The following is a 14,541-nucleotide window of genomic DNA, read 5'->3' as shown; positions in this document are numbered from 1 at the left end:
AGTTGAATGGATCACACTCAATGGGCAGTACCGCCCACCAAATGCGATGCGGGATCATGCCTGTGGCATGTGTAAACCCACATCCACGGCAGCTTAACCACTTGCCGGCAAGCCACTGCAGTTATACGGCAGCAGGTTCCCACGAATTGCCGTACCTATACGATACTGACTGAGGGAACATGGAAGAAATGGGGGGTGGGGTGGTCTAGCCAAGACTAAACTAACTAGCTCTAAACAGGAGCTGAGGACAGAAGAAGATACCAAAATCACATAGTAAATAAGTTGTAGTGGCCCAAAACCACCATTAGGTGTCAGCATACTACAAAACAGCAATAACCTGATGCAGTTCAATATAAGATATAAAATATAGGTGAAAGTGGGGCAGAGCAGTGCACACCACAGCTGAGCGTGATCTTCTTCCTAACAGGGTGGGTGGAAAATTGCCAGGGTAGAAAGATGACTGAAACTCCAAAATTGTCAATGTATGGCTGGTATAATTGCAATAAAACAAAGTATAAACTCACAGGTGGCCACCATCATGATGGCAACTGTTGTGGTGAGGTTCCCACTAACCGCCTGTACAGTGACATTGTATCCTGTCCCTGGTGGTAAAGCTGAGAAAGTCACTGTGGGGGAATTTACTCGTTGAGGTACATTTCCAAAAAAAACAACATAAAAGTCCACGTTTCCCAGCGGTGGTGTCCATGTGATGGAAAGCTGGTCAGTACCGCTGACCACAACGGGAGGAGATGTTGATGACGATCCTAGAGAATACATATTAGTTATTAATTCATGAACAATTCAAGGGCATTTAATAAATCGAAGGAAAAAACACATTAGCAAAGTGAAGGTACTTTCTGAAATCAGATTTCAGATGAGTAAAATTAGATTAGTAAATAGTGAACTCTAGTGTCATTTTCACTAAAATTTACATTGAAGTTCATTTTAGGGCACAAAAACGATATGGGGGAGATTTAGGCAAGGTTCACATCTATGCAGGTTGGGATTGAACACGCGTTTTTTATGCGTTTTGTGTTTTTTTTGGGCTAATAGGAAAGTATTACTGTTCATGGAGTGCGACTTTGATGCGACTTTATACTCTCTGGAACTTAAGTATCATCAAAGTCACATCAAAGTCGTGCAGGAACATTTATGTGTCCAAAGTCACATGTTAGGGTTAGGGCTAAGGTCTAGGGTTAGGGTTAAATGTTAGGGTTATGGGCTAGGGTTAGGATTACATGTCAGAGTTAAGGGCTAAGGTTAGGGTTAAATGTTAGAGTTAGGGTTAAGGACTAGGGTTGGGGTTAAATGTTAGGGTTAAGGGCTAGGGTTAGAGTTAAATGTTAGGGTTAAGGGTTAAGGTTAAATGCCAGGGCTAAGGGCTAAGGTTAGGGTTAAATGTTAGGGTTAGGGTTAAATGTTGGGGTTAAGGACTATGTCTAGGTTTAAATGTTAGGATTAATGGCTAAGGTTAGGGTTAAATGTTAGGGTTAGGGTCAAAGACTTGGGTTAGGCTTAAATGCTAGGGTTAAGTGCTAGGGTTAGGGTTAAATGTTAGAGTTAAGGGGTATGGTTAGGGTTAAATGTTAGTGTTAAGTGCTAGGGTTAGGGTTAAATGTTAGGGTTAAGGACTAGGGTTAGGATTAAATATTAGGGTTAAAGACTAGGGTTAGGGTGCATTTTAGGGTTAGGAACTAGGGTTAAATGTTAGGGTTAATTGCTGGGGTTAGGGTTAGGGTTAAATGTTAAGGTTAAGGGCTGTGGTTAGGGTTAAATGTTAGGGTTAAGGACTAGGGTTAGGGTTAAATGTTAGGGTTAAGGGCTAAGGTTAAATGTCAGGGCTAAGGTTAGGGTTAAATGTTAGGGTTATGGTTAAAGGTTGGGGTAAAGGACTATGGTTAGGTTTAAATGTTAGGGTTAAGGGCTAAGGTTAGGGTTAAATATTGGGGTTAAGGGCTAGAGTTATGGTTAAATTTTAGGGTTAGGGTCAAAGACTTGGGTTAGGGTTAAATGCTAGGGTTAAGGGCTAGGGTTAGGGTTAAATGTTAGAGTTAAGGGGTAGGGTTAGGGTTAAAAGTTAGTTTTCAGGGCTAGGTTAAGGGTTAAATGTTAGGTTTAAGGACTAGGGTTAGGATTAAATATTAGGGTTAAAGACTAGGGTTAGGAGCTAGGGTTAAATGTTAGGGTTAAGGGCTGGGGTTAGAGTTACAGTTTAGAGTTAGGGGCTAGGGTTAGGGTTAAATATTAAGGTTAAGGGCTAGGGTTAGAGTTAAATGTTAGAGTTAGGGGCTAGGGTCAGTGTTAAATATTAAGGTTAAGGGCTAGGGTTAGGGTTAAAGGCTAAGGTTAAATGTCACGGCTAAGGGCTAAGATTAGGGTTAAATGTTAGGGTTAGGGTTAAATGTTGGGGTTAAGGAATATGGTTAGGTTTAAATGTTAGGGTTAAGGGCTAAGGTTAGGGTTAAATGTTGAGGTTAGGGCTAGGTTAGTTTTAAATTTTAGGGTTAGGGTCAAAGACTTGGGTTAGGGTTAAATGCATGGGTTAAGGACTAGGGTTAGGATTAAATATTAGGGTTAAAGACTAGGGTTAGGGTCAGAGGCGTAACTAGAACCTTCAGGGCCCTGATGCAAGAAACCATGAAGGGCCCCCCAGACCCCTGGCCGGGGCCCTTACCTTCAAGCCCAGGGCTCTTCCCACTAATCCTGGGGCTCTTTACACTCGTTGCATGGCCTTTTATTTCAGTCCCGCAGCAGGATTCTTTCACAAGTTGTGCAGTGGGCCCCCTTCCTACAATCTTGGGGCCTCCCCACAGTGGTGCAATGCCAGGGTCCGGTCGCAAGTGTGACCTTTGCGATCCTGAAAGTTCACCACTGGTTTGCTACCGAGCCCCCTGGAGCATGGGGCCCGGTAGCGATTGCAACCCCTGCAACCCCTGTAGTTACGCCCCTGGTTAGGGTAAATGTTAGGGTTAGGAGCTAGGGCTAAATGTTAGTGTTAAGGGCTAGGGATAGGATTAAATATTAGGGTTAAAGACTAGGGTTAGGGTAAATTTTAGGGTCAGGAGCTAGGGTTAAATGTTAGGGTTATGGGCTGGGGTTAGGGTTAAATGTTAGAGTTAGGGGCTAGGGTTAGGATTAAATGTTAAGGTTAAGGGCTTTGGTTAGGGTTAAATGGTATGGTTAAGGACTAGGGTTAGGGTTAAATGTTAGGGTTAAGGACTAGGGTTAGAGTAAATGTTAGGGTTAAGAGCTAGGGTTAAATGTTAGGGTTAAGGGCTAGGGATAGGGTTAAATGTTAGGGGTTAAGGACTAGGGTTAGGGTTAAATGTTAGGGTTAAGGGCTGGGGTTAGGGTTAAATGCTAGGGTTAAGGACTAGTGCTAGGATTAAATATTAGGGTTAAGGACTAGGGTTAGAGTAAATGTTAGGGTTAAGAGCTAGGGTTAAATGTTAGGGTTAAGCGCTAGGGATAGGGTTAAATGTTGGGGTTAAGGACTACGGTTAGGGTTAAAAGTTAGGGTTTAGGGCTAAGGTTGGATATAAATGTTGGGGTTAAGGGCTAGGGTTAGGATTAAATGTTAGGGGTTAAGGACTAGGGTTAGGGATAAATGTTAGGGTTAAGGGCTAGGGTTAGGTTTAAATGTTAGGGTTAAGGGCTAAGCTTAAGGTTAAATATTATGGGTTAAGGGCTAGGGTAAGGATTAAATGTTAGGGTTAGAGTTAGCCTTAGGGTTAGCGGTAATTATTAGGGTTAGCATTCTAATCCTAACATTTACCACGAACCCTAACAATTACCACTAACCCTAACTATAACTCTAACCCTAGCCCTCACCCCTAACTGTAACATTTAACCCTAACCTTAACATTAAACCCTAACTTTATCCCTTAACCCTAACATGCGACTTTGCACACACAAAGGTTCCTGCACTACCTTGATTTGATTTTGATGCTGCTTGAATGCCAGAGAGTGTAAAGTTGCATCAAAGTCGCACTCCATGAATAGAACTTCGAAAGAAGATTTTTCCCCTGGGGGTGGGACTTTAAAGGCACTGAATATATATAACTTAAAACACTCGGTGTTTTAAGTTATATATATTCAGTGCCTTTAAAGTCCCACCCCCAGGGGAAAAATCTTCTTTCGAATTTCTGATTACGGGATGTGGCACACTCTGGGGTGATTTCACACGGGCATATTATATGCTCCATGAATAGAACTGTCATACTTTGCTATAAGCAAAAAAAAACCCCCCAAAACCCCAAAACGAATCAAAAAAGCAACACTTGCATTTTTGGTGCGGGTCCATTGAAGTCTTTTACACGCAATCTGCTGCGGGAAGAAAAGTCCCTGGACCTTTCCAAAAAACTAATCGGCTCATAACGCACAGACGTGAACTAGACTAAATGGACTGTAGTGAGTTTATGGAAAACACATAGGTGTGAACTGTTCTGGAAATTTTATAGATAGGCAACTCCTATCCTCATATTGATTAGTGGTTCCAAATTAATAATAAATACTGCAGTAGGAAACAGACACAAAAAGATACACTCTGCATCTTTCCAAATCATTGTTTTGTTTTATTTGACGCAATTGAAGGCCTTTATACACGTGATTATGTAGGTATCACTATAGTATTACAATTGTACTTTTATGGTAACAAGGGGCGTAACATAAGCAGGCTAATTCTAATCAGAACCTCAAAAGAATGCAAACATGTAATGAAAACATTATTAGTGCCATGTGCACAATAAGTGCAGTGTGCAATACATACAAAATAGAATACAATAATATACAAAACCTACAAATTTCCTTTAGGGCCCTTTCACACACTTGTGTGTGTCATTTTTGGTAAATTATAAAAGATGAGGCGGCACTGAGTAAATAGATACCCAACATGTCAATTTTTAAAATAACGCATCACCTAAATTTTTCATAGATGACAATTTCAAAGCCCTAACACATCATCAGTTTAGAATTACCCATGCATAATGGTCCTAGATTTATTGCTCTTCCTCCGGCGTGTGCAGGGGGATCACTTCCAGCTATCTGGCGTTAGTAAAAGGGTTAAAAGTTTGTTACCCCAACATTTTATATTCCTGATATGTGCCTTCTGTACCATGTACAGTACTTGTAGGAAAAAAGTCTCCTGTTCTCTTTGTATTGCTTCCTTGAAATCCCTGCTGTTCCTGCCAGTCCCTCTGCTTTCCTATTAAAAACTGACCACACTATGTAAGCAGAAGAGCACAGGGTGGTCAGTTCTCTGGTTGTGCTGAGAACTTAGCCTGCTCTTCTCCAATGATCAGACTTGTCTTGACACAACTCCCCTGCACAGCCTTGCCACTGGGAGGATCAATGTACTACTGCTTCTCCTCCCCCCCCAGCTCTTATGCAGATGAGAACAGAGGGAATGTGATCACTTATAAAAAAGGGAAAAAAAAGGTACCGTATTTATCAGTGTATAACACGCACTTGTTCCTCCTAAAAATGGAGGAAAAAGCAGCAGGGCGTCTTATACGCCGATATGAAAAAGCAGGAAGCAGCGTCGAGAGGTAGAAGGGGGCGGGCGGGGCCGAGGAGAAGGAAGGACGCGCTGTCATGGGAAGTCCAGCCTACTATGCCGACGTCTATCATAGGCGTCAGGACTTACGATTATAGCGCGTGCGTCCTTCCTTCTCCTTGGCCCCGCCCGCCCCTTCTACCTCTCGGCGCTGCTTCCTGGACTTTTTAAAAAGTGATCCAGATAGAACCAATGGCGCTGGGCGAGGCTGCAATTACTGGCACTGCGCTGGCAAGGCTGCAATTACTGGCACTGCGCTGGCGAGGCTGCAATTACTGGCACTGCGCTGGCGAGACTGCAATTACTGGCACTGCACTGGCAAGGCTGCAATTACTGGCACTGCACTGGCAAGGCTGCAATTACTGGCACTGCGCTGGCAAGGCTGCAATTACTGGCACTGCACTGGCAAGGCTGCAATTACTGGCACTGCGCTGGCGAGGCTGCAACTATGGGCACTGCACTCGCGAGGCTGCAACTAAGGGCACTGCGCTGGCGAGGCTGCAATTATGGGCACTGTGCTGGCGAGACTACAATGATGGACACTACACTGGCGAGGCTGCAATGATGGACACTGCGCTGGCGAGGCTGCAATGATGGACACTGCGCTGGCGAGGCTGCAATGATGGACACTGCGCTGGCGAGGCTGCAATGATGGACAATGCGCTGGTGAGGCTACAATGATGGACATTGCGCTGGCGAGGCTGCAATGATGGACACTGCGCTGGCGAGGCTGCATTCGTGGGCACTGAGCTGATGAGGAGGCTGCATTCGTGGGCACTGGTGAGACTGCCTTTGATTAAAAAAAGTGTTCTGAGTTCAAAGCTGTTTATTTAAAATTTCAGCTTTTTTCCTGAAACTTCTCTCCTAAAATGTAGGTGCTTGTTATTCGCCGGTGCGTGTTATACGCCAATAAATACAGTATTTATAATGTTTTTTTTATATCTATATATAGATGTCTTGCCTTTCATATCTGTTTTAAATGGAATGGACTGTTTTACAAGGTGAGAGTTTACAACCACTTCAACCACTTCCCGACCAGCCGCTGCCTATATGCGGTGGCAGGTCAGCAGGTTCCCACAAAACGCTGTACCTGTACAGTGATCCGCGGGAGCGATCCTAGGGGCGTACAAGCCCACTCACCAGAGGGGAAGCTGAGGCGCTGGGTCCAGCGGCTCCCCGTGGAGAGAGAACGAAGGTCTGCTGTTGTAAACACAGCAGACCGTTGTTCTCTCAGTAATCATCACAGGGCTCCTGTATTCCTCCTATTTAAGATCACAGGTCTCTCTGATGATTCCAAAAGCCCATCCCCCTCACAGTTAGAAAACACCCCTTAGGCTCAAATGTACCCCTTTGATCGCCCCTGGGTTAACCCCTTCCCTGCCAGTGTCATTATTATAGTAACAGTGCATATTTTTTAGCACTGATTACTGTAGTATTGTCACTGGTCAATCCCCCAAAAGTGTAAAAAATTTCAGTTAGGGGTCCGATCTGTCCGCCTGCAATGTCGCAGTCCCGCTAAAAATCTCAAATCACTGCATTTACTAGTAAAAAAAAAAAAATAAAGTAGAAAATGACATAAATCTTTCCCCTAGTTTGTAGACGCGATAACTTTTGTGCAAACCAATCAAAATACACTTATTGGAATTTTTAGTTGCCAAAAATATGTAGCAGAATACAAATTGGCCTAAAATTGTGAAAACATTTGATTTTTAAATGTGTTTTTTTGGGAATGTTATATAGCAGAAAGTGAAAAATATTGTGATCAAATACCACTAAAAGAAAGCTCCATTTGAGGGAAAAAAAGGACATCAATTTTATTTGGGTACAGCGTCACACGACCGCGCAATTTTCCCTTAAACTAACGCAGTGCTGAATCGCAAAAAAATGGCCAGCTCATTAAGGGGGGAAATCTTCCGGTCCAGAAGTGGTTAAAGTGTAAAGTGGGCCATGTAATCAGATTTTTGTCATGTTACAACAAAAAAAATAAATGTATTTCATTGGGATTTTATGTGATAGACTGACACAAAGTGGCAGATAATTGTGAAGTGGAAGGAAAATGATAAATGGTTTTCAACATTTTTTACAAATAAATACGTGAAAAGTGTGCCGTGCATTTGTATTAAGCCCCCGTGAATTAATACTTTTTTTTTTTTGTCAATTGCTTTTTATTGTTTTATGCAAAACACATACCAAAAACACTCTGCCACACAGGGCAGAAATAAACAAAAGAAAAATGTCCTGAAACCCCCCCTCCCTTTCCCCCACAGTCCCGACTCACCGCCCTGCAGGTAAATCCACCTTCCCGGATGTAAATCCCCCTACAAATCCACCTTCCCGGATGTAAATCCCCCTACAAATCCACCTTCCCGGATGTAAATCCCCCTACAAATACACTTTTGCGGATCTAAGTCCCCCTACAAATCCACCTTCCCGGATGTAAATCCCCCTACAAATCCACCTTCTGGGATGTAAGTCCCCCTACAAATCCACCTTTCCGGATCTAAGTCCCCCTACAAATCCACCTTCCAGGATGTAAATCCCCATACAAATCCACCTTCTGGGATGTAAGTCCCCCTACAAATCCACCTTTCCGGATCTAAGTCCCCCTACAAATCCACCTTCCCGGATGTAAATCCCCCTACAAATCCACCTTCTGGGATGTAAGTCCCCCTACAAATCCACCTTCCCGGATGTATACAGTAGGGATCGACCGATTATCCGCAAAGCCGATATATCGGGGGCCGATATGCACTTTCCCCGATATATCGGAATCGGCCCCTGAGGTTACCGATATTGCCAATATTTCGGGAAAGTGCTGTACCGGAGTGATGTCTGCAGCTAGAGGCATCACCCCGGTACCGGCATCCATAGCCGACGGTCGGCTGTCTTGTAATGACAACTGATGCTGGTGAGAAGTCGCTCGGCTGTCATTACAAGGAGCAGAATGGGACGTCCCCCCCCCTCCCACTGACTAGGGTCATTGTTCTGCTGGAAAGTGAACTTCTTCCCCAGTCTCAAGTCTTTTGCAGACTCTAACAAGTTTTCCTCTAAGATTGCCCTGTATTTGGCTCCATCCATCTTCTCATCAACTCTGACCAGCTTCCCTGTCCCTGCTGAAAAAAAGCATCCCTACAACAAGATGCTACCACCACCATGTTTCACAGTGGGGATGGTGTGTTTAGGATGATGTGCCGTGTTAGTTTTCCACCACACATAGCGTTTTACTTTTTGGCCAAAAAGTTAAATTTTGGTCTCATCTGACCAGAGCACCTTCTTCCACATGTTTGCTGTGTCCCCCACATGGCTTCTCGCAAACTGCAAACAGGACTTCTTATGACTTTTTACCAATGGCTTTCTTCTTGCCACTCTTCCATAAAGGGCAGATTTGTGGAGTGTATGACTAAAAGTTGTCCTGTGGACACATTCTCCCACCTGAGCTGTGGATCTCTGTAGCTCTTCCAGAGTTACCATGAGCCTCTTGGCTGCTTCTCTGATGAATGCTCTCCTTGCCCGGCCGGTCAGTTTAGGTGGACGGCCATGTCTTGGTAGGTTTGCAGTTGTGCCATACTCTTTCCATTTTCAGATGATGGATTTAACAGCGCTCTTTGAAATTTTAAAAGCTTGGGATATTTTTTTATGACCCTGCTTTAAACTTCTCCACAGCTTTATCCCTGACCTGTCTGGTGTGTTCCTTGGCCTTCATGATGCTGTTTGTTCACTCCAACAAACCTCTGAGGGCTTCACAGAACAGCTGTATGTATACTGAGATTAAATTACACACAGGTGTATTCTATTTACTAAGTAGGTGACTTCTAAAGGCAATTGGTTCAACTAGATTTTAGTTAGGGGTATCAGAGTAAAGGCAGTGAATACAAATGCACGCCACACTTTTTCAGATATTTATTTGTAAAAAATTCTGAAAACCATTTATCATTTTCCTTCCACTTCACATTTATGTGCCACTTTGTGCCGGTCTATCACATAAAATCCCAATAAAATACATTTACATTTTTGGTTGTAACATGACAAAATGTGGAAAATGTCAAGGGGGTATGAATACTTTTTCAAGGCACTGTATGTACGCTTTAACAATAAACTTGTCTTATTTGCTGATTTTTGTTTTCAAATATATCACTGAAAGCATTTTATGTATGCTCGATTAAAAAAGTGCAAAAAAAAATGCCTGTTGATCCTACCAGAAATTCAGTACTCTTCTGTTTTGTGTGAACTCTGCAGTGTTATCTTAAATGTTAGACTGTAGAACATCAAGGATATCACCAGAACACCACGTTCACCGAATGTTACTGCTACTGATAAAGAAGCCCCTAGTAGCCTTGAAACATCTCCTCTTTCTGTTAGTGATATTAAACTTTTCTGTCTGTTTATCTAAATGGTGTGCTGGAGATGTCTTGGATTGGACTAGTTGGACTAGAGATTTTTCCAAATTGATTCAAATTTGAAATTCAAATTTTTTAAATTCGAAATTCAAACTTCTGGAGATGGCTATATTCGTTCTATTTTTTTTTCTATTCTTCTCTATTTATTCTATTCTGTTCTGTTCTATTCTATTATACTCTATTATATTCTTTTTTTTTTTTTTTCAAATTCTATTCTATTCTAGTCTGTGTTATTCTATTCTATTAATTTATTTTCTATTCTATTTTGTGTTATTCTGTTCTATTCTGTTCTGCTCTATTCTATTCTAATATTTTCTATGCTATTCTGTTCTGTTCTGTAAAGCAGCCTATGTAGGAATCATCATCTGATTTCACTTTTATACCTTATTTTTTGCAATATGTTTCCATTTCGAATTTCAATTCATTTTCAAATTTGTATAATTAGTTTTGCTTTAATTTATTTAAGATTCCTTGAAATTTTTTACTATTGTGTTTTAACATTTATAGGTAAAGTTGATCCACGGAAATATCCGATTGCCTCTCGGGGGATCAGGAAGGAATTTTTTCCCTTGCTGGAGCAAATTCGATCATGCTTTGCTGGTGTTATTTGCCTTCCTTTGGATCAACTGTGGGTATAGGATTGTGTATATGGGATTGTATGGTCGTTTTTTTTTTTGTTTGGTTGAACTAGATGGACTTGTGTCTTTTTTCAACCTGATTAACTATGTAACGATTTAACTGTTTCGGGAAATTTGGATACATTCAAATCTATGAATAAAAAAAATTTGGTCCAAATTTCCGATTCGTAATGAAACGAAACTGTCTAGCTAGGAGAAGTAGTGGTTGGAGGGTTGGAAGTAGGGGAAATCGTGGTAAAAAGGTCGGTAGCAGGAGAAGCAAAGGTCAAGAAGCTTAAAGTCAGAGAAGTAGTGGTGGCAGGGTTGGAAGTAGAAGGGGTAGTATTAAAAGCACATGGAACAAGCACATGGTAGTATTAAAAGCAGCCACACATCTCTAGATTGGACTTTGGTGGCACAACAGCCATTTCACCACAATAATGGGTCATTATTGTGTGGAGTGTGCTGGAATCTACAGACTACAGAACATATCCTCTCTAGGTTATGAAGAAGAGGAGATGAGGGAGGTGGTCTAGTGTTCTAACACATTATCTGTCCTAGGATGACAACGCTGCTCCACCATAGATACAGTACAGCAGGTAAACATTGTCACTCTAGAACACATGTGTCAAACACATGGCCTGTGGGCTGAATCTGGCCCCAAGGCAATTTCATGTGGCCCTCACATTTCTCCTAGAGCTGCAATAGAGCTCTAGACCTCCTTTGGACCTTCTCATGACTCTGCACTTACTGCTTCCCAGCTCTACCCCTGGCTTCTTCCCAGCAGCAACACAAGGTAAGGGGTGCACTATGATGTAAGGTAAGGTGGGACACTTGACATCTGTTGTAAGGGGGTTGGGATACTCTGGACATCTAGTATTGCAGATACAATCTGCCCTTTGAGGGCAATCATAATGTTGATGCGGCCCTCAATGAAGTTGAGTTTGACACCCCTGCTCTAGAACAAGAAGTGTACCATGTTTCCCCAAAAATAAGACCTATCCTGAAAATAAGACCTACTGTGATTTTCGGGGAGGGCTGCAATATAAGCCCTACCCCCGAAAATAAGCCCTAGTTTAAAGTGTTTGTAAAATCCTAGAATCCACTCTATTACTGTTTTATATAATGTCCATTGTGTGTGTCAGAGAAGTAGTGGTTGGAGGGTCGGAAGTAGGGGGAAGTCGTGGTAAAAAGGTCGGCAGCAGGAGAAGCAGAGGTTAAAAAGCTTAAAGTCAGAGAAATAGTGGTTGGAAGTAGAAGGGGTAGTATTAAAAGCACATGGAACAAGCACATGGTAGTATTAAAAGCAATTGCACATGTCTAGATTAGACTTTGGTGGCACAACAGCCATTTCACCACAGCGCCCTCCTATAAATAGGGTCTCATTATTATATGGAGTGTGCTGGAATCTACAGACTACAGAACATATCACCCCTATGTTATGAAGAAGAGGAGATGAGGGAGGTGGTCTAGTGTTCTAACACATTTTCTGTCCTAGGGTGACAATGCTGCTCCACCATAGATACAGTACAGCGGGTAAACATAGTCACTCTAGAACAAGATGTGTACCGTGTTTTCCCGAAAATAAGACCTACTGTGATTTTTAGGGGAGGGCTCCAATATAAGCCCTACCACCGAAAATAAGCCCTAGTTTAAAGTGTTTGTAAAATCCTAGAATCCACTCTATTACTGTTTTACAGTATATAATGTCCATTGTATGTGTTCCTGTAATATAAATGTGCCGTATACCTTCATTACATTGCCGCTCGGCGCTCAGCTGACCTCCCGCTGCTCTCCTCCTCTTCTCCCAGCTGTCAACGGGAGATCTCAGCCCCTCCCCTCTGCAGTGGAAGAGAGCTCCAGCGGGTCACGGAAGCGCCGAGCGGGGCTGTAACAAAGGTATTTGGCACAATTATAATACAGGAACACACACATTGGACATGATATAATACCGATAATAGAGAGGATTCTTGGATTTTACAAACACTTTTACTGGGGATTCCTGACAGGCAGGAAGGGAGAGGGGGAGAGAAGACAACACATTACATGATAAGACCTACCCCGAAAATAAGCCCTACTGTGTCTTTTGTTGCCAACATTAAAATAAGACCCCGTCTTATTTTCGGGGGAAACACGGTAGTTGTTCCCGGCAGGATCACAAAGAAAGCAAAAAAAATTCAGGCAATCTGAAATATATTTCATTTGTGTTCTTGGGTTTCGACACGCTTTACCTTGAAATCAATATACTATAAAAATTAGTTCAGAAGTGAAAAACTGAAGAGACATTATAAACAGATTTAGAGAATAGAGCCTCAAGTACTGGTATCCACTGGTACTCACCTGTAAAATTCTCGTAAATAGCAGTAGTGATAGGGGAACTGGTGGTAGTAGGAAAAATAGAGGTCAAAGTATCTGGTGTGGAAGATGTGGTTGTAGAACTTGAAGTAGTAACACTTACAGTAGTAAATTCAAGGTTTGTAAATGTAGTAGATTGAGAAATATAGCTAGGTACATTAGAAATGGAAGTAATAACATCTAGAATGGTAGTGGCAGTAGGAGGAGCTGTGGGAAAAAAGCTGAAAGTAGGAGAAGCAGTGGTTGGAAGATTGGAAGTAGGGGAAGTCGTAGTTAAAAGTTCGGGAGGAGGAGGAAGAGCTGTGGGAAAAATGCTGGAAGTAGGAGAAAAAGGGGTTGGAAGGTTGGAAGTAGGGGAAGCCGTAGTTAAAAGTTCGGGAGGAGGAGGAAGAGCTGTGGGAAAAATGCTGAATGTAGGAGAAGTAGTGGTTGGAAGGTTGGAAGTAGGGGAAGTCGTAGTTAAAAGTTCGGGAGGAGGAGGAAGAGCTGTGGGAAAAATGCTGAAAGTAGGAGAAGTAGTGGTTGGTAGATTGGAAGTAGGGGGAGTCGTAGTTAAAAGTTCGGTAGTAGGAGGAGCTGTGGGAAAAAAGCTGAAAGTAGGAGAAGTAGTGGTTGGTAGATTGGAAGTAGGGGGAGTCGTAGTTAAAAGTTCGGTAGTAGGAGGAGCTGTGGGAAAAAAAGTGAAAGTAGGAGAAGTAGTGGTTGGTAGATTGGAAGTAGGGGGAGTCGTAGTTAAAAGTTCGGTAGTAGGAGGAGCTGTGGGAAAAAAGCTGAAAGTAGGAGAAGTAGTGGTTGGTAGATTGGAAGTAGGGGGAGTCGTAGTTAAAAGTTCGGTAGTAGGAGGAGCTGTGGGAAAAAAAGTGAAAGTAGGAGAAGTAGTGGTTGGTAGATTGGAAGTAGGGGGAGTCGTAGTTAAAAGTTCGGTAGTAGGAGGAGCTGTGGGAAAAAAAGTGAAAGTAGGAGAAGTAGTGGTTGGAAGGTTGGAAGTAGGGGAAGTCGTAGTTAAAAGTTCGGCAGAAGGAGGAGCTGTGGGAAAAAAGCTGAAAGTAGGAGAAGTAGTGGTTGGAAGGTTGGAAGTAGGGGACGTCGTGGTTAAAATGTCAGCAGTAGTAGGAGCTGTGGTAAAAGAGCTGGAAGTCAGAGAAGTAGTGGTTGGAGGGTTGGCAGTAGAAGGGGTAGTATTAAAAGGGTTGGAAACAGGAGGAGTAATGGAAACAGAAGGCTCCGATAACAGCTGCGATTCATCTGCAAAACAAAATTATGAAAATATTATTTTTTTTAATTACATCATTTTATTCAAAGTAGTGATCGACTGATATTGTTTTTTTGCGTTGCCGATACCGATATTTTGGCCAATGCATATTGGTATCGGTCGATATGCGCCAATATTTTTGTAAATTTAAAATTATTATTTTTTTTTTTCTTGACAGGTAATCTTGTGGAGGGATCTGGGGGTCTAAAAGACCCCAAACCCCTCCTCTGCACTTAAAAGCATTCAAAATGCCAAGTTTGGCTGTTTTGAATGCTGTCATTTTTTTTAATCTGGCTCCGAGTACCCGGAAGTGATGGCACTCATGACATCACTTCCGTTTTTTTTCATGGAGACCCAATCAGAGCT

The 14,541-nt window shown here is 42.4% G+C and overlaps 1 protein-coding gene across 1 annotated transcript in view; it reads right to left on the bottom strand.

Moving 5' to 3' along the window:
• The window catches only part of LOC309565580 (receptor-type tyrosine-protein phosphatase eta-like), a gene marked incomplete at both ends in the record, with an annotated part of 125,960 nt that overhangs the window by 53,215 nt on the left and 58,204 nt on the right, over positions 1-14,541 (bottom strand). Inside the window, 2 exons of the mRNA XM_082270534.1 lie at positions 525-764; positions 12,909-13,130. Coding sequence (XP_082126660.1) covers positions 525-764; positions 12,909-13,130 — 462 coding nt within the window. The remainder of the gene's footprint in view (positions 1-524; positions 765-12,908; positions 13,131-14,541) is intronic.

Source organism: Pelophylax lessonae (assembly GCF_965119305.1).
Source record: "Pelophylax lessonae genome assembly, chromosome: 10".
Classification (NCBI taxonomy): domain Eukaryota; kingdom Metazoa; phylum Chordata; class Amphibia; order Anura; family Ranidae; genus Pelophylax; species Pelophylax lessonae.
Note: the sequence above shows the minus strand (reverse complement) of the source record. Positions and strands in the feature narration are given on the sequence as shown.